Source organism: Lolium perenne, chromosome 7, assembly GCF_019359855.2.
Source record: "Lolium perenne isolate Kyuss_39 chromosome 7, Kyuss_2.0, whole genome shotgun sequence".
Lineage (NCBI taxonomy): Eukaryota > Viridiplantae > Streptophyta > Magnoliopsida > Poales > Poaceae > Lolium > Lolium perenne.
Window position 1 is genome coordinate 115,662,341 of NC_067250.2, and position 26,537 is coordinate 115,688,877.

Sequence of the window (26,537 nt, forward strand, 5' to 3'; positions counted from 1 at the left end):
AGATTTAGCATAACTTAGGTATTTGCGAGTTTTTTTTGAAAGGGGGGCAAAAGCTTTGTCCCATTCATTGAATAAGAAAGAGTTATGGTTTGTTACAAGGCGAGTAAAAACTCGGAATACAAAGGATCACTCTCACGGCATGATAGAACCCAAGTGTGTTGCACCCACCGCGCTCCAAAGAGCCGCCTCTCCTTTAATTTTAGCTACAACAACCAACGATATGGTGGAAACCTTACGGAAAACCCTCGCATTGCGCTCGTTCCAAATTTTCCAAGAGGTGAGAATGATGAGTGACGCGAAGGATTTCTGTCTCGTGCCATTGACGAAGATGAAGCTTAGCCACCAATCTTCGACCGTCTCGAAGTTAGTCCAAGTAGTGGTGTCGACCGAGATGATCCCAAGCCAAGAAAGTAAAGAGTTCCAAATCCTCAAGGAGTAGCGACATTTGAAGAGGAGGTGCGCTGCGGACTCGATTTCCCTCTTGCATAATTGGCAAACCCCGCAATTTGGCCATCCATGCTTTTGGAGCCGGTCGGCTGTCCAAACATGATCTTGCAACACGAGCCACACAAAAAGTTTGCACTTAGGAGGGGCCCAATTGTTCCACACCAATTGGAGCATAGGGGAAAAGGTCATGCCCTCAAATTGGGCCTTGTATGGTGACATAGGCATCCCAAATGGGCCTGCCGAAGATAGTACCCGGGGTTTACTGAAGGCCCACTACCCGAAGAATAAGAAGATTCGGGAGCCCAAGATATATCAAGGAAAGTCAAGAGTTGTAATAGGAAGTGTTATCTGTAATCTGGCGGGATGAGTTAGAAACCATCCCGGATTCTGTAACTTGTATAGCACGAATCCCTCGGCTCCACCTCCTATATAAAGGGGGAGTCGAGGGACGAGGAAATAATCGAATCATTGTCTACAAACCCTAGTTTTCATAATCGTCGAGTACTTTTCGGCTGAAACCTTCGAGATCTACTTACCCTCTACTTCCAACTAAACCCTAGCCTACAATCCATAGGCATTGACAAGTTGATACCTTGTCAATTGGCGCCGTCTGTGGGAATTAGAGGCGTAAGGATCTGATCTCGATGGCACGTTCAAGATCTTCGACATCATCAACTGCAAGCAACACAATGGATCGAGGTAAACAGATCGCTGCTGGTCTTGTCGATTTTGTTCCTCACCCACCCTCCCGTTTGGATGCATATGCGTATCTGGCGGAGCCCATGGAGATGACGTTCGGAAGGTTTCACTTTCGCGTCGAGAAGGAAGGATCGTATCGTGTCGAGGTTCCGATTTCGTCGGGATCGTCGAAGGTCGATACCGATTTTTCAAGCTATGCGTCGTCAACCGAGTCAGGAGAAGAAGAAACTTCGGCGACACGCTACATCAGCACCAGAACAAGAGAGAAACTCGCCAAGATCTTCAACGACATATCGTTTGAGTCATCTGCGGACTCATATATAAGCGATGGCTCAAGCGATGTCGACAGTTACGACTTCATCGAAAAATCTATCACAGTGGGCAAGGTCTTCATCAATCTCAACGATGATGTCACCAAACCCAACGTAGATCTGAGTACAAAGTATCATCAGATTTACGCCATTGAAGATCAAGAGGAGACATCTGAGGCTTTCGATAGTCTGGGAAATCCATACGTCGATCCCTCCAATCTGCGACAAGGCCTGGGCAACAAATACGTCGGGCCAGAGCCGCGGGATAGAGTTCAACTTTCACAAGCAGCGTGGGACAGAGCCGCGAGAGCTATGAACGGCACAGAACCAATGGCTACCACAGCCACACCAGAAGAATTGCAAGCATATCAATATAGGCTCGCACGAGCTGCGAGGGAATTGGAAAAACAGACAGCTGAGTTGAACAGGAGAAAGGAAGCAGCTTCTGCATCCAGCAGGAGAAGGGCAGATCTGAGTCGACAATCTAGAACTTCGGGTGATGGCCACAGGGAGGCTCGGAACAGAGGAAGATCAAGGTTACAACACATACCCGAAGCGGAAAGAGAGCACTTGGTTCAAAACCTCGACATGTCCTTTATGTCGATAGACACAAGAGGAAACATTATCCCTAAGACACCAGAAGCTGGGTATATGGCGACACAAGCTTTTATCCTCGCGTCTAAACCACCTCCAGGTGATCCAAGGGAAACACTATACAATATGGTGATAGCAGGAGTTGGAGCTATGGGGACAGCGTTCGTTACAACGCCTCCCGAAGGAACAGCAAGGCAAAATAGTCCACGACCTGCAGCAGCAACGGCGGCAGCCCCTGAAGAACCAAGTGGAGCAAGAGATACGGCAGCACAAGCAAGAGTCGACAGAGCACGACAAAGCAGAAGGGATCATCGGTAATCTCCGGAGCTTAACGACGAAGATATGTGCGGCTTGCCATGCTTCACAAGGAGAGTCCGGAAAACTCGAGTCCCTTCAGGATTCAAGCTACCCGACAATTTCAAAAAGTTCGACGGCCTTCAAGATCCAGAGGATTGGCTAGTCGACTATCCGAGACAAGTGAAGCTCACGGGAGGAACCAGGGCAACAGCCATGCAAAGCATTCAGGTGCATTTGAGTGGAGCCGCACGATCGTGGATAAAGAAACTCACTCCAGGATCTATCGACGGTGGGAAAGTTTCGAGGACGTGTTCGTCAAGAACTTCAGATCCACGTGCAAAAAACCCGCGTCGTTAGAGGAGTTGAGAGCATGTCGACAAAAGCCAGATGAGCCAATGAGAAAGTACATCCAAAGGTGGAATATCATCAAAAACTCGGCAGAAAATATATCTGACGAGAGAGCAATAGATGCGTTTGTCGCAGGAGTCAGGCGTGGAGATTTTGTCGAGGATTTGGGAAGGACCAATCCAAAGACAGTATCCGCGTTAATGGAGATATCAAATAAATGGGCAGATGGAGAAGACGCTGTCCACAACAAACGGCACAGGTCGCCAGAGGAGGACCGTGGTCGAAACTATCAACCGAGGCGAAGATTTCCTCGGCACGTAACTACGACGCTCCAGGACAAATTTCGGCAGGTTTTCGGACAAATACAGGAGGAAGCAACGAGAGATGATTACCGGAGAAGCAATGAACAGCGAGGTGATAACAGGGATGATTCACGCGGCGAGGCAAAATAGCGGGCCGAGGTTCCCAAGACCTTTGGTGTCCCCCGAAGAGATGATGAATGGACCGTGCCGGATGCACTTTTTCCTCGACAAAGAACGGAAAAGACAGTCAGTGGCACTTGCAGAAAGACTGCCGAAATTTTCAGGCAATGTTGCGGTATGCGAGAAAACGCTAACGCGCGGGCAGCACAGAGAAATCCTCGAGAACCCAGAAGCGAGATTCACTTGCCGCCTCCTCCCGCGATTACAGACGACAATCGGCATCAGCTCAGAATAGCGGCAGCACCTGCACCACCACCTTATGTTGATCCTAACTCCAATGGAGCAGTGTCGATGATTCAAAAGGGAAGGCCGTCCAATAGAGCTCAGAAAGTAATCTCACGACAGGTGTTTATGGCGTAGAAAATGCCTCCACCAACAGCTTGAGTACCTTAATTGGTCAGGACAAGATATCGGCTTCACAATAGCAGATCATCCGCAGCAAGTTCCTCGACCAGGGCAGTCAGCACTTATTCTGCCAGCGATTATCGCGGGATTTGATGTCTCTCGAGTGTTCATAGACGGCGGCGGCAGCTTGAACCTTATGTATGCAGATACATTGAGGAAGATGAACATATCCTTAGCAAACTTGAAACCAACAGACACAAGGTTCCACGGCATCACACCGGAGAAACCAAGTTATCCATTGGGAAAGATCAATCTCGACGTTCGCTTTGGGACCCGAGAAAATTATAGAATCGAGAGGCTCGAATTTGAAGTCGTGGATTTTCCGTCGCAGTACCACGCTCTGTTGGGACGACCAGCATATGCTAGATTTATGGCGGTGCCACACTATACATACCTGTTGTGGAGGTTGCCTGGGCCAAAGGGACCAATCACAGTCAAAGGAAGCTTTGCCTTAGCCGATAAATGCGACAAGGATTTTCACCGGCTGTCAGAAACTTTCGGGATGCAAGCTGAGTACTTGGCGTCAAAAAGCATGACTGATTACGACGTACTACCAGACGTTGGAAGGCCAAACAAAGAATCAACTTTCGATCGAGAAAAATTCGAAAGAAGTGCAGATTCACCCGACAGACCGAAAAAGACGACATCTATCGCAAAACGACATGGATATCGCATAGGAAAGCGCGCTCGTCGAGTTCCTCCGTGAGCACCGGAAAATCTTCGCATGGTGTCCAGCTGACATGCCAGGAGTACCCAGGGAACTTGCCGAGCACCACCTAAACTTGGATCCACTAAGCGAGACCAATCAAACAACCTTTGCGGCGTTTTGAACCAAACCGCAAAGCCATGCCGTCGAAATCAATCGACTACAAGAAGCTGGTTTTATAAAAGAGATATTCCTGAAGCCACATGGGTAGCAAATCCCGTGTCGGTGCCGAAGAAAAACACTAAGGTCCTTCGCATGTGCGTCGACTTTACGTGTCTCAATAAACATTGTCCAAAGGATCACTTTCCCCTCCCGAGGATCGATCAAATTATCGACTCCACGGCTGGATGTGAACGTCTTTCCTTCCTGGATGCATATTCTGGTTATAACCAGATCAGATTGAAAGAAGAAGATGAAGTAAAGACCGCGTTTATTATACCTTACGGCGTGTTTTGCTACAGAACAATGCCCTTCGGTCTAAAAAATGCGGGAGCAACATATCAGAGAATGATGCAGAAGTGTTTGGCGACACAGATCGGAAAAAACGTACAAGTATACATCGACGATGTCGTCATAACGTCAAAAAAGGGGACAACACTGATCGAGGATCTCAAAGAAACTTTTGATAACCTCGACAAATTCTGCCTGAAGCTGAACCCGACGAAGTGTTCCTTTGGCGTCCCAGCAGGAGAACTTCTGGGGTTTCTAGTCTCAATAAGAGGGATTGAAGCAAATCCCGACAAAATACAAGCTATCATAACAATGAGGAAGCCAACAAAGTTGAAGGAGATACAACAGCTAACTGGGCGAGTCGCAGCTTTGAGCAGATTCGTCGCTAGGCTGGGTGAAAAAGCGTTACCATTTTACGCTTTGATAAAGCAAGGAGATAAATTCCAGTGGAACGAAGAAGCCGACAGAGCTTTCGAGGATTTGAAGCGCACAATCTCGACACCACCAATTTTGGTGGCGCCAAAAGAAAGGGAACCTCTCCTGCTGTATATCGCAGCCACGCCCCAAGTGGTGAGCACGGTGCTAGTTGTTGAAAGGGAAGAAGAAGGAAAACTCCACGGCGTGCAGAGGCCAGTATACTTCGTTAGCGAAGTTTTATCGCCCTCAAAACAAAGGTATCCTCAGTACCAAAAGATAGCATATGGAGTGTTCGCGACAGCACGAAAATTGCGCCACTATTTTTCGGCACATCCGATCATAGTGGTCAATGAAGCTCCCTTGTCAAATATACTGAACAACCCAGAAGTTACGGGTCGTGTCTCCCTTTGGGGAATAGAACTTTCCCCTCGGGACATCACGTATGAAAAAAGAAAAGCAATCAAGTCGCAAATACTGCCGGACTTCATTGCAGAGTGGATGGAGTTGCAAAATACAGGACCTCCAGACTTGTCGAGAACCTGGACCATGAACTTTGACGGGTCCAAAAGACTAGAAGGAGTCAAGCAGGAGTAGTACTCATATCACCTGAAGGCGATAAGTTAAAGTACATCCTTCGGATGACGTTCCCTAACGCATCTAACAATGAAGCAGAATATGAGGCTCTCATACACGGGATGAAGATGGCGAAAGCCTGCGGTGCAACTCGACTAAAAATCTTTGGCGACTCACATTTGGTGGCTCAGCAAGTTATGAACCAATGTGACGCAGTCAATGATAGCATGATGGCATACAAGGAGGTGTACAACGAGCTCGAGAAGTTGTTCGATGGATGCGAAGTAAATCATATTAGCAGATTGAGCAACGACGAAGCCGACGTTCTTGCAAACATCGGGTCGCAATGCCTTGCAGTCCCGCCAGTGTATTAGGGAAGAGATAACAGAGAGGTCCACCAAATCAACAAAATCAAAAAAGAAGGAGAAGAAACCCTCGGGGCTACCAAGGAAAAGCAAGAAGAAGAAGAAGAAGATCAGGACCTGGTCATGATGATACAGAACACCGTGGATGCAGCCGTACATATCATACATCCTCGGGAAAGAAATACCCGACGATCCGGCTTGAGGCAAGGCGAGTAATTCGACGCTCCAAAGCTTTCACGGTGGTCCACGGAGAACTGTATAAGCGAAGTCGTTCAGGCGTCGTTCAAAGGTGTGTTACACCCGAAGAAGGAAGAATAATTACGAAGGACGTACACGAAGGAATATGTGGCCACCACGCGAGTAGTCGAGCTATTGCAGCCAAGGTCTTTCGGGCAGGATTCTCTTGGTTGACAGCAATCGAGGACGCCAAGGACATAGTAAGAACTTTCGACGCTTGTCAAATGTTTGCCTAAAAACCTAACTCTCCAGCAGCATAGCTAGCACCAATACCATTGTCATGGCTCTTTGCTCAATGGGGACTTGATATGGTGGGCAAGTTACACAAATCCTGGCCAGGAGGAAAGGAGTATATGCTAGTAGCTGTCGACAAATTTACAAAGTGGATAGAAGCGAAGCCGATAAATTCACCAGACGGAGCATCCGCAGTAAAATTCATAAAAGGCCTCGTTTTCAGATTTGGAGTGCCCCACAGCATCGTCACAGACAACGGCAGTAACTTCACATCCCACGAATTCAAAGATTATTGCGAAGAGGTGGGTATCAAGTTGCACTTTGCGTCGATTGCACATCCTCAAACCAATGGGCAAGTCGAGAAAGCCAATGGTATAATCTGCAATGGCATCAAGAAACGCTTGTTAGGACCACTGGAAAAAGCTCGATATACCTGGCCAGAAGAACTACCAAGTGTGTTGTGGAACATCAGAACAACACCAAACACAGCAACACAGGAAACTCCGTTTTTCTTGGTTCATGGAGCAGAAGCAGTACTACCAATCGAGATAGAGCACAACTCTCCACGTGTCGTCGAATATGACGAAGAAGTGTCGAGAAAAGCACTAGAAGACGACGTGGACGCACTTGATGAAGCCCGAGACGAAGTATTGTCTCGGGTAACCAAATACCAACAGGACTTGAAGAATTACCACAGTCGACGTTTGCGGCCAAGATCTTTTCAGGTGGGAGACCTAGTTCTTCGGCTCACGCAAAAAAGTCATGAAAAACTCGAGTCACCATGGCTTGGCCCTTACATTGTCACGGAAATAATCGGAGGAGGAGCATACAGGATAAAGGACAAGAAGACAGGGGTGGAGGAGCCAAACCCCTGGAACGTGGCTCAACTCAGGCGGTTCTACGCCTAGAGTCGAAATATAGTCCTTGTAAAACTTCAATATACTGAAACGCCCGCGAGTTTTAAGACGCACTCTTTTCCTTTTTCGGGGCACCGAGTGGGGCCGGAGAAGGTTTTTAATGAGGCGGGCTCGCGGTGCTGCAATATAATAAAGATAGTGTCAATATACCTTTCTCTTTATCGACATGTTCAAAGTCTTCGCTCCGACGAATTTCAATATAGTCCATCAAAAAAGGAAAAACCTTGCCTTGGTATTAAAATACCTCGTGAGTCAGTACAAAATAGTACTCAATAAAGAAGCTCGGGGGCTCATATTCGCCATAAATATATAAATGCCTTGGTTCAAAACCTCGCAAATATATAAATACAAAGAAAGAGTCACCGAAACACTCGGGGGCTAGACGAACAGAGAAATATAATGATTGCTTTACAATATAGTCATGGATTACAAAGAAGAAGTATCTACAAGAGGAAAATAACTAGTCTTGATTCAATATGTCATCAAGAGTAACTCTGTTTTCTTCAGGAGCAACACCAAGAAAATCGGCATAATGGCCATCGGCAAAAAAGTCGGCGTCCATCCGAAGAAGGTCCTCAATCATTTCTTCGGCTATAGGCGTAACCTTCGTGTTAATCCTGTCAACACCAACTCTTCGACGTTGTACCTTTTGATGAACTTTTGCGACAACTTGGGTAAGGTCAAGATTTGAGTGGCAGATCTGGAGCATGATAAGAGCAAATGCGGCGCCGGCTACCAGTTGAGCTTTGACAAAATCATGGATACTGCCAGCATCCTTGAATCTTTCCATCAATTCAGGGAGAGTTTTTGGTTGGACGTTCCGAGGAAACATGGAGTTGTAAACCATGGACAAGGTCTTGGTACAGAAGTCAAGGACATCGCGAGTTTGAGAGGTGCGATCTTGGAATCTGACAATTTGTCGGGTCCTCTCTGGGGTAGCCCAAAACAAAGAACCATGGTCCAGGGAAAGGTTAACAAGGAGGTTCGTCCTAGCATTTACCCTCTCTTCCTCGGCAGCAGCATCAGTAAAGGAACCTATCAAAACAACGAAGGGGAAACCTTTAAGAGACATAGCATGAGGATGAAAGATATCGGAGGATGAAGCAAGCATACCCGACATATCTGCACTGGCTTCATTCATTAATTCGAGCATGAAATTTTCTCGAGTGGTTGCCTTTTCAGCCTCGGAAGCAGCAATTTCCTTAGCAGCCACGGCCTCGCGAGCTTGCTGAAGAGCAACTTTTTCGGCTTCAGATGACTTACGAGATTGCTCCATCATCACAAGTGTTTGCTTCTTCGCATACTGAAGCTGCTGTCGAAGCTCATCCAGTTCTTGCGACAAGGTATCGTCGACAGGTGCAGTATCAGCAAAAGTTCTCGCGCGACAAGAAGGCGAAACATCGGAAGGAGCGGAAGATGGAGTATAGTTATCAAATATCAACTGAAATTTAAACAAGACAACATCAAACAACAAGCAAAGATAGAGTTTTCATTAATCTCTTGGAATAATTACAAGGGCACTACAGTGGAGCTAAGGAAGTACGTGTCGCCAAATGACTACTTTGGCGACAAGAGCAAAAGAAACATAGAAAGAAAAATAAAGAGGCATGCAACTAGACCTCCGGCCTTGATGAGCTAGGAGTCGACGCTGGTTTGATCCCGAGATAGGCCAAGATCTTCTTCGTGTTGGGCTTGGCTGCCTTAATCAACGACCTCCATCTTGATTGCTCTATCTGCTCGGTGTCGCCAACTTTCATCCAGTCAATAGTCTGTCGACTGTCAGCAACCAACGCGACAGTGTTCTCAACGGCAACCTTCATATTTTCTTGGCGCATCTTCAGTGCAAGGTCTTCCGGTGTATTGAACATCTTGGCAAGGTTGAGGAAAGTCGCAGGCTCCTCTTTCTTCGGGAAGAAGTAGGGGAACAATGCCGACAACACTGCGCTAGCATTCGACACACCTTCACGAATCTCGGATCCATGAAGCTCCAGATAGGAAAGTGCGTCAAGGACAGGGTCATTGATAGGATTCGTCAGATCAAAATCCTGGTTTGTTTGGGCTATCAAGGAAACAAAGCATTAGTGAAAAGACAAGAAACAACGATTCTCATAAAAATAGAAGGGATCAGCAAAATTACTGAAAGTACGGCGACTCTGAGTTTTCAGGCGCTTGAGGATTCCTTCTTCACGAGAAGCTTGCGCAGCTTTGTGCTCATCCAAGGCAGCTGTAGCATCCTCAAGTTTTTTCTGCAGTTCCTCGACACCAGCAGCTTTCGCCTTGGCTTCATCAGCTTCGGCCTTGGCTTTGCTAGCGGCGAAGTTCGGCTTTCTTGCGAGCCGCCTCACTTTGCTCAAGTTTTCGAGCAAGTGCGTTGGCGCGTTCGTTGGCCTCTGCAAGTTTCTCTGTCGAGATATGGAAAAGAGAGAGAAGAAAGATCAAAATCGCGAAAAGCAACAGGAGTAAAAAATCAAGGAAAAACAGCAAGTATAAAAGTCGTTACCTTCGACTCTATTAGCATATTCACGGTATCCAATAAATTGGGAACCGATGCGGAGAAGATCTTTGATCATAGGCTGTTCAAGGTGAACACATCAAGAGAAACATCGGCATGAAAAAGAGAAAAGGTGTGAAAAAACAAAATAAGGAAAATATAGATGTCGACAAGCTTACATCATCTAAGAGCAGAGTCGACGAACTGCCCAACTGAGGGGCAGGTTCAACAATCTTTTCAACCCTTGTCCTTTTTGGTGAAGGAGCAAGGGGGCTTGATGATGGAGTAGTAGTGACGACGTTTTGTTGAGGAGGCGAGGTTTCTTCTCCTTCAACTAGCGTGTCTGAAGCAAGTACAGTACGTGACGTGCTTGTCCGAGGAGCCACGTCAGTAGTTGGTACTTCTTCCTCGTCATCACTGTTGATCAAAAAATCGGCAGCATAAAAAGCAAGACAAGATAAATATTTCGAGTAAAAAAAAAAAGGGGGAGAAATAAAGACGACTTACGAGCTGACGAGGGATTCAACATAAGGATCGTAAGCTGCCTTCGGATGAGAAGGAACAACTTCTTCAGCCTTAGAAGTGCCAGAATCCTCGGCATCAGTCCTTTTCCTTTTGTTCCTTGGAGAAACAGCAGGAGGAAGGGATTGCGTCGACTCACTGGCTTCAGACTCAACTTCTTTTTCGTGAGAGGCCGCAGATTTGTGAGAACCCGCGACTTCACTTTCAGGAATAGAAGAACCTTGAGTATCTTCGGCAACGATGGCCTGTTCTTCGACTTCTCCATCCTCAGGAAGAGGAGGAAGGGAAGACATAGTAGGATGGTTCTGCAAGAAAATAGCGACAAAAGAAAATTAGCGAGATACCAATACAATGAGATGCAAGGAAAAGTTTAGAACAAGACAAAAACTCGAGAAGACAAAATACCTCGGGAAGAGGATTGGAAGCACTGTATGGTTCTACTCGACAAGAGGAGGGAATAGGATCCTTCTTGGCTAGTCGAGAAACTCTTCGAACCAATTTCTCCAAGTCCTTTACAGAAAGATCGTTGGAGATTCTGTTGGCGTCGTTTTTGCCAGAGTACGTCCAAAGGGGATTTTTGCGAGCCTGAAGAGGCTGCACTCTAATCCTAAGGAAGTAGGCAGTGATTTGAACACCAGACAGCTCTTTGCCTCGAGTGTTTTGAAGCTGATGAATACGAGACATGAGTGCCTCTGTCGCCTTTTTCTCTTCCTCAGAAGCTTCGGCATCCCAGGAGCGGCGGCGCTGAATTCTGGCACTTCCGTCGAAAGGAACTATGTTGTGTTCAACGGAGTTGGCGCTTTCTTCGTGAATGTAGAGCCACTTTTTGCGCCATCCTTGGACAGAATCAGGAAATTTGACGTCGAAATAATCGACATCAGTACGAACACAGATAACAACGCCACCTATGTTATAAGTGACGTTGTGGGAGCCATTGCGGCGGAGGCAGAAAATGCGTTTCCACAGAGCCCAATTGGGGGGGATTCCGAGGAAGCATTCGCAAAGTGTGATGAAAATAGAAATGTGAAGGATGGAATTGGGGGTCAACTGGTGCAGTTGAATCCCATAAACGAAAAGAAGGCCGCGGAGGAAATCGTGAATTGGGGTCGAAAGACCACGGATAAGGTGATCAACAAAACTAACCCGGTACTCCATTGGAGGCTTGGGGTAGCTTTCTTCGCTGGGAAAGCGGATGGCGTCCTCCTTCTTCATGAGGCCAAGCCTCTTCGCATGTTGATGTCTTGGTTGGAGATTTTGGATCTCTCCCACTCAAGATCCTCGGCGGCCATCTTGGATTCCGGAGTCTTGTGGCGAGTGAGTCGCGTGCGCGGTGGCATCAACGGCAATGGGCAGAGCAATGCTCGTGAGTGCGGATGATCAGAGAGAGTTGGGCGCAGGGGAAGCTTTTGTGAAGAGGAACAAGATGAGCGGCGCAAGCGAGGGGATGAACGGAGGTTGAAGAAAGGTTTATATAAGAATCGGGTGAAGCAGTGCGCCGTTGGATGAAGAAATCGTGTGGTGAAAAAAGATCTTCTAGATACAAGGGTAAAAAGGTATTTTTACTGAGATAGGCGTTACTGTACGTGCGCCAGAAAAAGCGGAGGACGTGTGTCCCCCACTTGCACGACGTGTCAACATGGTGGAAACAATGGACCCACAAGGCAGAAAAATCAAGACTATAAACAGAGATGAAGCAATTTTGTTTAAGGGAAGCATGTCGACAAGAAAAATAAAAGAAGATTGGCGACAGGAGGAATTATTAAATACTTCGGGAGCCTTTGATCAAATACAAGTTTTTGCCCAAACGCTCGGGGGCTACTTCGATAAAAAGTAAAATTTTGAGTATGGCAATATAGAAATTGCGGGAGCCTACAACCAAGCACAAGTCCTTGGCTGTAGCCTCGGGGGCTACTCCCATCGGGAGCGCTGTTCGCGCACCCGAGAGATAAAAAAAGAAGAGAGAGATCATATTGGGAAATAATGACAATATAGCGACAAGGTGGACTAAAATGTCGAGCCTACAACCAAGCACAAGTTCTTGGTTGTAGCCTCGGGGGCTACTCCCATCGGGAACGCTGTTCGCGTGCCCGATGAAATTAACAAAGGAAAAGATAGAAAGGCAAGAGAGTATATTTCGAGTTATAATTAACTCTACATATACTCCCATCGGGAGAGCAATATAAGTCATATTTGACTCGATAAAATGTGCCATTCCAACAGCCGAAAAGCACTCGACAATATATTCTCAGAACGCCGAAGTTGCGATCAATTTCTGAATGCCGCAAATTTGCGAAGGTAAGACCCCAGATCCGTTTCATTGGGCGTGGCATCGCCAAAGACTGCGCTCTGCTACCTTTATCCGTATCAACATATACGAAGAAAAAACAAAACGGACGAGTTAGGTACCCGATAAATTTGGCGGGACTCGACAGAATGGTAAGACCTTAAGCGGCACCTGTCGAAGTTTACACCTGTATCCCGAGATCATGTCCAGGGACGTGATCTTGAAGTAGGTTTTTGCGGATTGCCACTAGAGCAGTTAACTAGTACCTGATCCGTCAGATGAACTAGCCCCAACTACCATTATCCCTGTACAATATAGAATTTTATGTGAAGAAATATAAAAAAGTTGAAGCTTTCGAATAAAAATAAACAGTGGAGATTTTCCCTGATTCTACGATTCAAGCAAAATCTCGGGACTCTTGACATAGGCATCCCAAATGGGCCTGCCGAAGATAGTACCCGGGGTTTACTGAAGGCCCACTACCCGAAGAATAAGAAGATTCGGGAGCCCAAGATATATCAAGGAAAGTCAAGAGTTGTAATAGGAAGTGTTATCTGTAATCTGGCGGGATGAGTTAGAAACCGTCCCGGATTCTGTAACTTGTATAGCACGAATCCCTCGGCTCCACCTCCTATATAAAGGGGGAGTCGAGGGACGAGGAAATAATCGAATCATTGTCTACAAACCCTAGTTTTCATAATCGTCGAGTACTTTTCGGCTGAAACCTTCGAGATCTACTTACCCTCTACTTCCAACTAAACCCTAGCCTACAATCCATAGGCATTGACAAGTTGATACCTTGTCATATGGTGACGCAGCCGTGTAGACTCCCGAGTTAGTGAACTTCCATTTGATGTCATCCGGAGTGCCCTCGGATAGGCGAACCTCATGAACCCTTGACCATAGATCCACAAAGTTGGAGATGTTGTTTGTAGGGATTTCCTCGGCGGTGTCGATCTTATCAATCCAAAAATCAAGGTGTAGCCCTTTATTGACGGTGAACTTCTTGTGTCTAGAGATGGCGAAAATGGACGGTGCAATGTCCTTTGGCTTCACACCATCAAGCCAAGGAGCATGCCAAAACTTGCAATGCGCCCATCTCCGATGGTTATGGTGGTAGCCACATAGAAGTAATTCATATCCACATCATCACAAGGGTGGTCCACACCAACCAACGCCTTAGAGGGATCTTTCCAAACAAGCAATGGCCACCTAAGCCTCAAAGCTCTCGCAAATTTATCCAAGTCGATGATGCCGATTCCACCTCTCTCCTTCGGCCTAGAAACAATTACCAATTAACTTAGCATTGGCCCCCCGACACTTTGTCCGTCCCCGCCCAAAAGAAGGACCTTTGAAGCTTGTTGATGGTTTGCAAGACACCTGGTGGCACCACAAGCGACGTGATGTGGAAGATGGCTTCGGAAGTGACAACCGATTTAACCAAAGTGCCTCGACCGGCGGCGGCGATAGTCTTGCCTTCCCAAGGGACGAGCTTGGAAGCAACTTTGTCAACAAGGGGTTGCACATCGACGCCCTTAAGGCCTCTAGTCGAGAGAGGCAATCCGAGGCATTTTAGTGGGAAGTTAGTGCGCCTAATAGGGAAGCCTTAATATCATCAAGATCAAGGGCGGAGCAATGAATGGGCACATCAATGCTCTTGTGCACGTTAGTAACTAGGCCGGTAACTTTCCCAAAGCCTTCAAGAATATGCGCCAAAGCCACAAAGTCCTCTTTGAAATGAGCTATAAAGATTGACGCGTCGTCGGCGTCGAGGGATGTGCGAATAGAAGGACCACCCCCACGAAGCCGATGGAGGTCTCCATTGGCCGTAGCCAAGTCAAGTAGCTACTGCAAGGGGTCGATGGCAAGGTGGAATAGAAGAGAAGATAATGGGTCCCCTTGCCACAACCCCCTCCCATGCGCAATGGGCCCCCCGGCACACCGTTGAGAAGCACGCGGGAGGAGGAGGTGATATACATATATAATGAAAAATATGATAGTTAATGTGTAGCAATATTATTATGTGCCAAGGAGGGCGACACAGGGTGAAACTAAGTAATATGTTTGTCGCCGTCTCATGGAATGAAAAATGGTTATTCGATATGGCCAAAAGGCAGAAATGTCTATTTCATTTGCGAAGTAAATGCCAAATCGATGAGTAAGTTTTGGCCATTGAATTCTACTTGTGGATTTATGATCCAACATTCTTGCTTATTTTTGGGAATTGAAAATGTGACATCCGGACGAATGTCATCAGCTCGACCAAATGGCGCGTTTGCTTCACTGAAGACAAGATATGAACATGACTTAATCGTCTGGCCTTACATACACAAATCAAATATGTTGACAAATTCCCTGCTATTTGAATAGTCACATTATATTACTTTAGTAAGTAATAATACATGGAATAACTACCTACTAATTTACTGATCTCACTGATATCTCAAAAAGCTCTACACATTTAGTGACTGTTATCTACTAACTGCAAGAAGCAGCTTAGCTCGAGTAATCAGACATGGCAAAGGAGCAGTTTGATGAGCCGCCCATCGGCGGCAGCGCGCTCCGAGGAGCCGGCGAGCGCTGCTCGGCCTGAGCACCGCACGGCTGCTCCTTGCCGTCGTCATCGGCGGCGCTATCGGTGGGCCGTTTGATCTCCTTGAGCAGCGCGACTACGTCCTTCATGGCCGGCCGGTCGTCGGCGCGGTGGCTGATGCAAAGCATGGCCACGGCGAACACCTGCAGCATCTCGTGCAGCTGCGCCTCCGGCTTGCCGCGCAGCCGCGCGTCGAGGAGCTCCGCCACGGCCCGCTTCGCCTGCGTGTGCTCCCTCACCCACTGCACCAGGTGCGTCCCGCCCGGCAGCGTTGGGTCCAGCGGGTGCTTCCCCGTAAGCATCTCCAGCACCACGACGCCGAAGCTGTACACATCGCTCTTCTCCGTGATCCTCTGCATGGACGCGTACTCTGCTCCAAGAAGAATCTCAATTAGTAATCACAAATTCACAATAACAATTTCCCTTGAACAAATTAGATAAATCAGAAGATCGTTTAATTATACCTGGCGCGATGTATCCATACGATCCAGCGATGCGCGGCTTGGACGTGTCCAGCTTGGCGGAGCTGCCGGGCTCGATCACGCCGGTCAGGACGCGCGCGAGGCCGAAGTCGGCGAGGTACGGCTCGTTGCTCGGGCCGAGCAGGACGTTCATGGCCTTGATGTCTCCGTGCAGGATGGCGGGCAGGCAGTCGTGGTGGAGGTACGCCACGGCGTGCGCGACGCCGAGCGCGACCTCGTACCGGGCGCCCCAGTCGGCGGCGCCCTTGACGCCGCCGCGGTGGAGGAAGCCGCTGAGGCTGCCGTTGGGCAGGTAGGTGTAGAACAGCAGCTTGGTGCTCCGGTTGGCGCCCCACCCGAGCAGCCGCACGATGTTGCGGTGCCGGATGGAGCCCAGCGCCGAGATCTCGTTGCGGAACGCGCCGGCCTCGTCGGAGGACCACATCTTCTTCACGGCGAGCGGCTCGCCGTTGGGGAGCTCCACGCGGTAGACCACGCCCGAGCTTCCCGTGCCGATCACGTTCGCCGACGTGAGGCCACGCACCACGTCGTCCACCGAGAAGTCCAGCTTCTGGTACAGGGTCACCTCCCACGCCTCAGCGGCGCCACTGTTGATGGCACTACTGTTCCGGCGGCGCGAGCGGGCGAGGACGTACGTGGCAGTCACAAGGAGGAACGCGCTCACCGCCACGAGGATCGTCATCGCGAGCTTCAAAGCCGAGACGGCCGCCCGCCGGGAGTTCTCGTCGGCACCGGCGCCAACGACAAGCAGGTGGTTGCCGGCGATGTTGCTGAGCGGGAGCTTCTGGAAGAAAGGCGTGTCCGGGAGCTCGCCGGAGAAAGCGTTGTAGGAGATGTTGAGCGTGACGAGGTTCTCCAACCTCGCGAGAGGCGCTAGGCTGCCGGAGAGCTGATTGTAGGACACGTCGAGGCAGGCGAGCTTATCCAGGCTGCCGAACTGCGACGGAATCTCGCCCGACAGGCGGTTGCAGCTGAGATTGAGTGAAATTTCCAAGAAAGGAAGCATGCTCAGCTCCTGCGGGATGCCGCCCGAGAGCACGTTGTCGCCGAGGTCCAACAGCTGGAGCTTCTCGCAAGAACCAAGCTCCGGTGGGATGCCGCCGGAGATCCGGTTCTTCCCGAGGCTAAGCTTGGTCAGCTCCGGCAGCCTCCCAATGCCGGGGCCCAACAGCCCGGTGAGGCGGTTGTCGGAGATGTCGACGATCTGAAGACTGCGCGGAAGCTGGTCCGGGAGCGCGCCGGACAGGGAGTTGGAGTGCAGGTCAATGAACTCGAGGTTGTCGCACCCCGACATGGACGCCGGCAGAGGGCCGACGAGGCGGTTGCTTCCAAGGTCGAGGAAATTGAGGTTCTTCAGCTTGCCGATCTCGGCAGGTATGGTGCCCGAAAGCCGGTTTTCGTTGAGCCGGAGGCGGTAGAGATTTGTGCAGTTGCCGATCTCCGGCGGTATAAACCCCGAGAGCTCGTTGCTGAGGAGCAGCAACTTGGTCAAATTCTGCAGGGCGAACAGCTCCCTCGGGATGGAGCCGGTGAGGTTGTTGTAGGAAAGATCCAGCGACTGCATGCCTTCACACTGAGCCAGGCTGGCAGGCACGCCGCCGGTGAGCCGGTTCTGCCACGCGTAGAACAGCGTCAGGTTGCGTAGCCTCGGGAAGTCGATGTCGATCTCTCCCGACAGCTCGTTGTTGTCCACCTCGACGTCGGTGAGCGACGTGCAGTTGGAGAGCTCCGATGGGATGGTGCCGGTGAGCTTGTTCGTGCTGAGCTGTAGCTGCTGCAGCTTGGACAGCCCGCCGAAGCTCCTCGGGATGGGGCCCGTGAGCCCGTTGAGCGACAGGTCGATGAGCACGAGCTCCTTGCAGTTACCAATCTCCGTTGGTATCGTGCCAACGAGCTGGTTCTGCCACAGGAGCACCGTCTGCAGCTTGCGGAGCTGGCCGAGCTGCGGCGGCACGGAGCCGGTGAGAGAATTCTGGTACAGGTAGAGGCTGGTGAGCTGGGTGCAGTTGCCGATGCTCTCGGGGATGGTGCCGGTCAGCATGGCGGTGTAGATGGCGAGGGTCTGGAGGTTCTTGAGCTGGCCGATCGTGTCCGGGAGGCTGCCTGAGAGGCCGGTCTCGGCGAGGCCGAGCATGGTGAGGGCGGTGCACCCGCCGATCTCGGACGGCAACGGACCCTTCAGCGCGGGGTTCCCGCCGGCGCGCAGCACCTGCAGCTTCTTCAGGCTCCCGATGGTCGCCGGGATCGTGCCGCTCAGCTCGTTGTCGTATAGCGTGAGGGACGTCAGCGCGGTGAGGTTGCCAATGCCGTCCGGGATGGCGCCCTGCAGCGAGTTGGTGTTGAGCGCCAGCGTCTGGAGCTTGGCGAGCCGGCAGAGCTCGGCCGGGATCGCGCCGGAGAGGGTGTTTCCGCTGAGGTCAACTGTGGTCAGCGCGGCGTACCCACCGAGCTCCTTGGGGATCGCGCCGGTGAGGTTGGTTCCCGAGAGCACCAGCGTCTCGAGCGACGGCGCGAGCGGCCGGAGCAAGCCCGCCGGCACGGCCCCGCCGAGGTCGACGTTCTTGATGATCAGCGACACCACGTTGCCGCGCGCGTCGCACGCCACGCCGGTCCACCGGCACGGGCTCGCGTCCGAGTCGCTCCACGTCCCCAGCGCGGCGCCTGCGCCAGTGCCGTTCGTGAGCGAGCGCTTCCATCGCAGCAGCGCCTCGCCCTGGTCGTTGGCGCCATGGGCACGCGGCAGGAAGCAAGCCGCGCCGCAGACGCACGCGAGGATCAGCCACGTCGCGATGGCGCGTAACCGCGGAGGAGGAGGCATTGCCGGCGGCCTGGCGCGGCGCGCGTGGAGCGAGCGAGCGAGAGAGAGCGAGGCAGGTGAGGACTTGGTGGTGGTGGGCCTGGTGGCGCCTACTATCTATGGCATTGGGATTGCAGAGTGGGAGGGAAACCCCGGGATTTGTTTATAGCTCAAAGGTTTGTGTTGTGCCTGGAGATCTGGATCCGAACGAGCAAGCCATAGCTTAGCATAGCTTTTTAGCAGGATATTCTTCTTAATAAAGTACCCCGTACTCCTAATCCTACAGATTTGATTTGGTGCACTGTCTCAGTGAGTGTCTGTGTGAGTGAGTGGTTAACTTGATTTTCGAAAAAAGAGAAAAAGATGTTCTTGGAGTTTTGGGTGAGGAAGGAATATGATCATTTGTTTAAGCAGGGAGAACTGAGAAGGAAGGCGGGAGGAAAGTGGCCTGCATTGCAATGGAGCCTCTTGATGTCATCATTTGACCCTAGTTTATGCCATTGTTAATCATGCTTAGGATGTGAGTGAGGAAAAACATCTCTTCTCGCTCGGGTTCCGCGCCGCGATGATGCTGTTGTAATTCTCTTTCTCTCGGTAACCCAGCTTCTTAATCTATCGTTAAAAGTACGGTGTTCTAGCCCCTGTGGAACTTTGTTCTTTTGTACTGCGTCGATGCAGTGTGGTCAGAAGCTCAGAGCACAGAGGTTAAGCAGCTGCTGGTGTTTGTTTACTGTTTCCCCTGACATGTTCTCTTCTGAGTGTTTACCTTCTCAATGTTTCTTCCTGTCTTCAGTGATTCAGACATTTCTTTTTGCAACATTTTTTAGCTTGCATTCTCTGCGTTGTTCCAGAATTGTTTTTACAGCATCGGTCAAAATTGTAACTTTAGCTAACTTTACCTTAAGCTCGGTCAAAATTGCAGTCCTATGCAGTATATCTCTGACCACTGTCACTGAAAATCCCAGTATTGTTTTCTTGACTGTCGTTCTGCTGTCCTATGATTTACTTCTGGACGATATTCAGAAGTCTGAGTCCTTGCAGAAAACATCATTCAGTGTTGCGGCAGTGATGCAGTCATGCAGGTGGAACATGCTCTGCGTTCTTGGCAATCTAACCTCGTTGGGACTGATGATCTACTTAGCAGCAAGCAACCAATCGTATATCTGCAGCGCCGCGTCCATCGTTTCCCCTTCTTCTTCTCCTCCTGCAGCTTTCTCAGATCTGCAAAACTTACAGCAGCAGAATCAGAATGTCACGGACGCTGCTCTCTGTCATGTTCCTCTCCGTGTAGTATTGTCTGCAGCACTTGACGCAGAAAAATTTCCAAGCATCTTCCCTGCTACCACCAGCACATTCTTACACCGTTTGCACATGGACATGGAATACCACCACCAGTTAATCTAATCCAGAGGATTACCTAAATTACTCTCTCTGCAGCTTCCATGCTGTACTATTTTCGCGAGGTTCAAAGCGCATGTTCACATCACATGCCTGACTTTCGGAAGAGACCGAAAACAAAAACTATTGTTACTGCCTGTGAAGTGAACTCATCATAGGCATCATCAGAGGTTTTTGTGTGTTAAACAAAATGAGCCGGTGAGGCAGGAATCTTTGGGTGCACATGGCCAGTAAAAGGTTAGCGTATTAGCAGGGATAAAATACTTACTAGGAGGCAAAGCCCTGGAAAGTATTCGAAAAGAAGAGACGCGGTCGAAAATTTTCATCTTTTGGCAAGAACATGTACATGTCTTTGAGTAGAATTCTGGTATGGTAGTTTATTATGTAAAACATATCCTTAGGTTGGTTAGTTAAATCTTCAAGACCCACCCGGCCATGTATGATCCCAAACTAGCCTTGTGTTAGCCTATAACATGCAGTTAATTAGTCAATGCCATCCAACAAGAAGTAGGTAACACTACCACCACAAGAGCATGACCTCTATTAGTTACAACATGCCTTTGGTCAAATCTTTTCACATGCATTAGCCATTAGGTAAATCATCTACAAGTTATACTAGCATGCATTAGGTTAAGCATTCTGCCACATGAGGTTAGGGGACATATTAGGTGTTACACATGGCTCACAAATCACAGCGCTTTGAGTAATGGGGGTTACACGGCGGCATTGGAGCATCATGGGAAGACGGAGAGTGGTTCGGATTCAGATCCCATCAGAGCTCAAGAAGGATGGCAAGGTGAATGCCTGGCGCTGTGAGTGAGGGCAACATGGATGGAGATAGCAGGCACATGGTTAAGTTCTAGACGGCCGGCTTATCGCGCTTTTGATTAAGATAAAACTCGTACCTTGCTCGAGCTGTAATGCATGTTCTTTTACATCTCATTCTTCCGTTAGTTCCCTGACACAGGGCATTTTCCAGGCCTAGTTGCAGCCAAGATCTGATCTCGTTTAACTTAAAAAAAGTTACAGAACATGGCCGATCGAACTTTACGAGCTTGGATAGATCCAATCCGGGAATTTCTTCTGCAGATGGTACATTGTCAAAAGCTGACCATGATTGTTTTGTTATTACAATTACCGAATGTGACTCCTGTCAGTGTCAGTGCAGAAGAACATTCTGCTGCTAAGAGACCGCGGTACTTAGCGTAGTTAAAAAATGATGCAGAATGGATAAAAGTGCAGTTCATGAATCACAGTACTATGCAACAATACTTAACACTTGCTTGTCTTAATTACCTTTTTACCAGATTCAGTTACCTTTTGGTTTCAGTTCGGAACAGTGTGCCATCTGCAGTAAACTATTGCAGCAGATGAACCTGTTCAAGAGTTACCCACCAAAAGTTGTATAGCCTAGCTAACACGTCAAAAGGTAAATGTACTAACGGATTTAGTAATTTTTACCCCTGATGACCGCTGTAAAGATAGGAACATTCTATTGACAGCACAAGGCAGCAGCTAAAGATAGCTGCAGAAAGTCACTTCTTGCTTCTAAAGTGCAGTACCTAAAGTGGTAGCAATCCAAGTTTCTAGCCTGACCACTGCTGGACCCAAGTTACTGAGATTGAGGGCATCTGTCTGCCTCGGAGTCTTTTGCGACGATAGGTTGCTATGATTTTGCAGCCTTAATTTTTCAACAGGACAAGAACATAACTAAGCTCAGATTAATGATATTACATTGGCTAGAGCATTCATGGTTTGTAAACTTTGACACTGATTTTTGGAGTATTAGGAGCTCCACAGCATGACAGAGCAAGAGATCTAATTGGGACATATGTTAAATCAATGAAAGCCAAAGTTTGAGGATCAAATGATCTCTAAAAACGAATCTTCTAATAACTTTTCTTTTTAGCTCTCCACGTGTTACTACCATGGAAAAAAATAGCGCGCTATTCTAACGCTAATAGCACGTTATAGCATATCTGAAGAGCCGACGCTACGCTATTTCGGCGCTATAACACGCTATTCGCGTTAATAGCACGCTATAATATGCTAATAGCGTATTTTTAGACCCACGCTATTTTGTTATAGCGCGCTATTTTTTTCCTTGGTTACTACATTGAGTAGCCCCAAAGCGGGTTAGGAGGTTAATCATGCCGACTTCATTGCCCTACAAATCACCATAATTTGCAGGAGCAAACTAAAATCCATATATCCTATCCACATAAATAGAAAAATTAAGAAACTTTAGAAGGCCGTGCTTGGAGATAAAATCAGCCGGAGCCGGTGTCAGTATTCATCAGCAGGATGTGGACTGCCACACCACCTTGGTGGTTCACTCAGCACTACACCGTGTTTCTTTCCCTATAAAACTTGGGGAAAAGACTGTATTGTCGTGCACTTTGGAGCAAAACCAATAAGGGTCACATCCACATCGATCTCTACAAGACCTTTTCATGTGTGCATTGAAGCTTACTCACCATAATGTTAAGATACCTGAAAATTTGAATAGATTACTGTGTGATGGTTTCAGGCTTGCTGATGGGGTCACTCAGTGTCCCCTAAGCACAAGATCTAGTGGTTGGGGACAATATTTTCCTCCCTAATTTCAGGATTTTGTTCTCTTAATAAACACTAGACATCACTGTCTTTTTATCTTTATGTCTCTATAAGCATTTTTATATGGATGGTGAATGGCCCTTTACCAAACAAACAAACAAACAAGCATGCATATTAAAGCAACTACAGGTTATCTAAAAGTAACAAAACTAAAACAACTACAGGTGTGTGCGTGTGAAAGATTTTACAAGTATTTTGAAGAACAAAAACAATTGCATTGGGCTTTGACCAAGTGTGCATGCACTCTTGCTTGTACGAGTGGAGCAATTAGAGGCCAAAACAACAGTTTGTGTTGATTTGATTACCAACTCTATGATTGAGCTATCTGCCTTGGATGTTCTTCAAATAATTAGACTTTGGACTTTGTGACTCGTGAGGAAAAATAATAATCTTAGATTAGAAATATATAATCGGGCCTGCAGTTGGGTTATGAATCTCTGCAGGCGTGCTAACTTTGCATTCCGGCCGGTTAGCATCTGCACGACATCCATGATTAGATTAGGTATCCCAATTGTTTTGCACGGGCGAACTTTGATGCTCACAAATAAACCTGCATGCTGAGGCCTGCGTCTGCACTGTCTAGTTTCTGAACCTGTCGAAGACGAAGAACAGAAGAAGGGACAGAGTTTTGGCGCAGCGTGCTACTTTTCTCGTTTCTCCTTTGGTTTGTACAAAAAGCTGGGCACGTTTTATTACTTTTTTTTTCCGAAATGGGGTGAGCCCCGGCCTCTGCATCGGTTGATGCACACAGCCTTTTATTAAGAAACGAAATATTCAAAGTTTACAACTCAAGTATCAACGAGGGTCGATACAAAAATCAACCATCGAAACAATAAAAGACTACAAAATAATCTAAGCATCTTGTAATCTCTTAACAGGCCGCCAAGTAGCCTGGTAGAAAATATCCTGGGCAACCATTCGAAGAACGGTTGCATCTAGAAACCATGCACTCCCGCTGATCCTCCGGGAGCAAGAAACGCCAAAGCTGGATCCAGTGGACCATAGTATGGATAAGCTACAAAAAATTAATAGAGTCATTTCTGTTAAAAACAATATCATTTCTGCAATTCCATATTGACCAACATAAAGCCGAAACACCAATGCGAATTCAGCTTTATCGTTTGTGTCAACTCCATTAAGTCAATTCCCAAACATATTTGTCACATTGGATGGAGGTGGAATATTATAAGCAGCGAAAATAGTCCTCCAAATAAGCCTAGCAAAAGGACAGGAAATAAACAGATGTTCTACTGATTCCTCAGCGTCACAGAAAAAACACTTCGTATTTCCGTTCCAATTCCTCTTTACTAGATTATCACGGGTTAATAGGACCTTCTTACTAAGGAATCACATAAATATTTTTATTTTCAGTGGGATTTTATTTTCCAAAGATACTTACGAAGATATCTTGTATGTCCATTTAACATATCAGCATACATTGATTTAACCGTGAATTTCCCTGAAGATGTTAGCCCCCAAACAAACTTATCAGGATCCTCATTTAAATTGATCATCATTAAACGTTGACATATGTGTGCCCATTGATCCCATTTATCACCAATTAGTTTTCTCCTAAAACCAATATTTAAAGGAGTTGACTTTGTCATAGTATCATGCTTACGGTGGACTATATTATATAGTTGGGGATACTGAGTTGCAAGCGTTTGATCACCTAGCCATTTATCTTCCAAAAAATGCACTCCTTCTACAGAGCCTACCACAAATTTACCTCTACTAAAAAATGCCCCCTTGATTTTCATTAGTCCCTTCCAGAATGGTGAGTCTGTCGGCTTACTTTCAACTTCAGCCAAAGTTTTTTGTGATAGATACTTTTTTTTCAACAATTGTTGCCATAATCCTTCTTCAAAAAGCAGTTTGAAAAGCCATTTACTAAGAAGGCAGGAATTTTTAATCTCCAACACTTCAATTCCCAAACCACCTTGGTCCTTGGGTCTGCAAATTAAGTTCCACTTAGTTAACCTATATTTCTTTTTATTTTCCTAACATTACCAAAAGAAGCGTGATCGGAAAAAATCTTACCTCTTCATTACCCCTTTAGGTAACTCAAAGAAGGATAGCATGAACATTGATAAACTAGTAAGAATTGAATTAATCAACACAAGGCGATCCCCATAGGATAATAATTTTCCAGCCCAACACCCTAATTTGTTTTCAAACCTACTTTCCACTGGGTTCCACTCAGAGTTTTTTAATTTTATGTAATGAATTGGAATACCCAAATAACTAAAGGGTAGATAGCCAGATTCACAACCAAATAGTTGTTTATACTGTTCCTCTTCCTCTTTAGCTTTACCAAAGCAGAAAATCTCGCTCTTGTGGAAATTAATTTTTAGTCCTGACAATTCTTCAAAGAAACGCAAAATCAATTTCATATTTATAGCTTTTTCAAAGTCATTTTCCATGAACAGTATCGTATCATGATCATATTGCAGGATGGAAATTCCTCCATCAAGTAGATGAGGGATGAGACCTCCTATCTGTTCATCCTCTTTCACCATTGCTATTAGGATGGCTAGTATATCCGTAATTATGTTAAATAATATAGGTGGCAGTGGATCCCATGTTGAAGCCCTTTTCTAGTTTGGAAGTAGTGACCAATATCATCATTGACCCTGATCCCTACACTTCCTCCCCTCCTTGTTCGACAAGTTGACACCAACTAGGATGAAAACCTTTCATACGCATAACTTGTTGAAGAAAAGGCCATTTTAGCTTATCGCAAGCTTTCTCAAAATCAATTTTAAAAATCACACCATCCATTTTCTTCCGATGAAGTTCATGGATGGTTTCATGTAGGACAACTACTCCTTCAATAACATGTCCCAGCATAAAAGCCGGCTGTGTAGGACTAATAACTGTTTCGGCAACTTTATTAGCTCTAATAGTAGCGACTTTCGTGAAAATTTTGAAACTAACATTAAGAAGGCAAATAGGTCTATATTACTGGATTTGGACCGCATTCTCCTTTTTAGGTAATAGGGTAATAACACCAAAATTCAATTTAAACACCTGTAACTTCCCTGAATTCAGTTGATAGAACATTGACATTAAATCGCCCTTGATCACTTCCCATAAGGTTTGGTAAAACTCAGCTGGAAAGCCATCTGGTCCTGGGGATTTATTTAACTCCATTTGAAAAATAGCATCCTTAACTTCCTTCTCTGTGAATTCAGCAACAAGGATATCATTTTCCTCTTTGGTCAATTGCGGTATATCCTGCATATATTCCTCATTTAAAGTGAGGGTAGAAGGGGCTGGCTCGCCAAACAACTTCTTGTAATATTCTAAAATATATAATTGCAAATTTTCATCACACACTATGGTTCCTTCCTCTTGCTCTAATTGAAAGATCTTTTTTCTGCGATGTTTTCCATCAGCAATGAGATGAAAATATTTAGTGTTGTTCCCCCTTCTTGAATATGTTTTATCTTGGCCCTTTGTGCCCATTTTGTCTCCTCATCTCTACGAAGTTTTTTAAATCATCGTTAGCCTTTCTTAATTTTGCTCTCTCTTCATCATCGAGAGGAATAGACTCAGCTTTCAAATCTAATTCATCTATTATAGATACCAGTCTTTCTTTTCTTTCTTGTATTGGCCACTTAAACACTTAGCCCAGCCCTTTAAAAAGCGCCTAAGATGTCTGATCTTATACTTCCATTTGGAAATAGGAGTATTACCACGTATTTCAGCCTCCCATTCAGTTTTCACTATCTCATAGAAATTTTCATGTCTCAGCAATGAAGTTTCAAAAGAAAAGTGAGCTTTGTTGCCAATATGAGCATGATTACCCGAATCAATCAACAAAGGGGCATGGTCTGAGCCAGTCCTTGTCAAGGCTCTAACTGTGACTA

At 47.1% G+C, this 26,537-nt stretch overlaps 1 protein-coding gene across 1 annotated transcript; it reads right to left on the reverse strand.

Moving 5' to 3' along the window:
* Positions 1 to 15,118: 15,118 nt before the first annotated feature.
* LOC127323781 (uncharacterized) lies at positions 15,119 to 18,760 on the reverse strand. Its single transcript, XM_051351899.2, has 2 exons — positions 15,837 to 18,760; positions 15,119 to 15,742 (listed from the first exon to the last, which is right to left on the reverse strand). Exons 1-2 carry the CDS (start codon positions 18,670 to 18,672, stop codon positions 15,276 to 15,278), a joined length of 3,303 nt encoding a protein of 1,100 aa, XP_051207859.1. The 5' UTR covers positions 18,673 to 18,760; the 3' UTR covers positions 15,119 to 15,275.
* Positions 18,761 to 26,537: the final 7,777 nt, after the last annotated feature.

Coding starts and splice junctions, on each gene's coding strand:
- LOC127323781 (XM_051351899.2), bottom strand. CDS start 18,672: ATGCCTCCTCCTCCGCGGTTACGCGCCATCGCGACGTGGCTGATCCTC. Junction 15,743..15,836: donor GTATGGATACATCGCGCCAG/GTATAATTAAAC, acceptor TTCTTGGAGCAG/AGTACGCGTCCATGCAGAGG.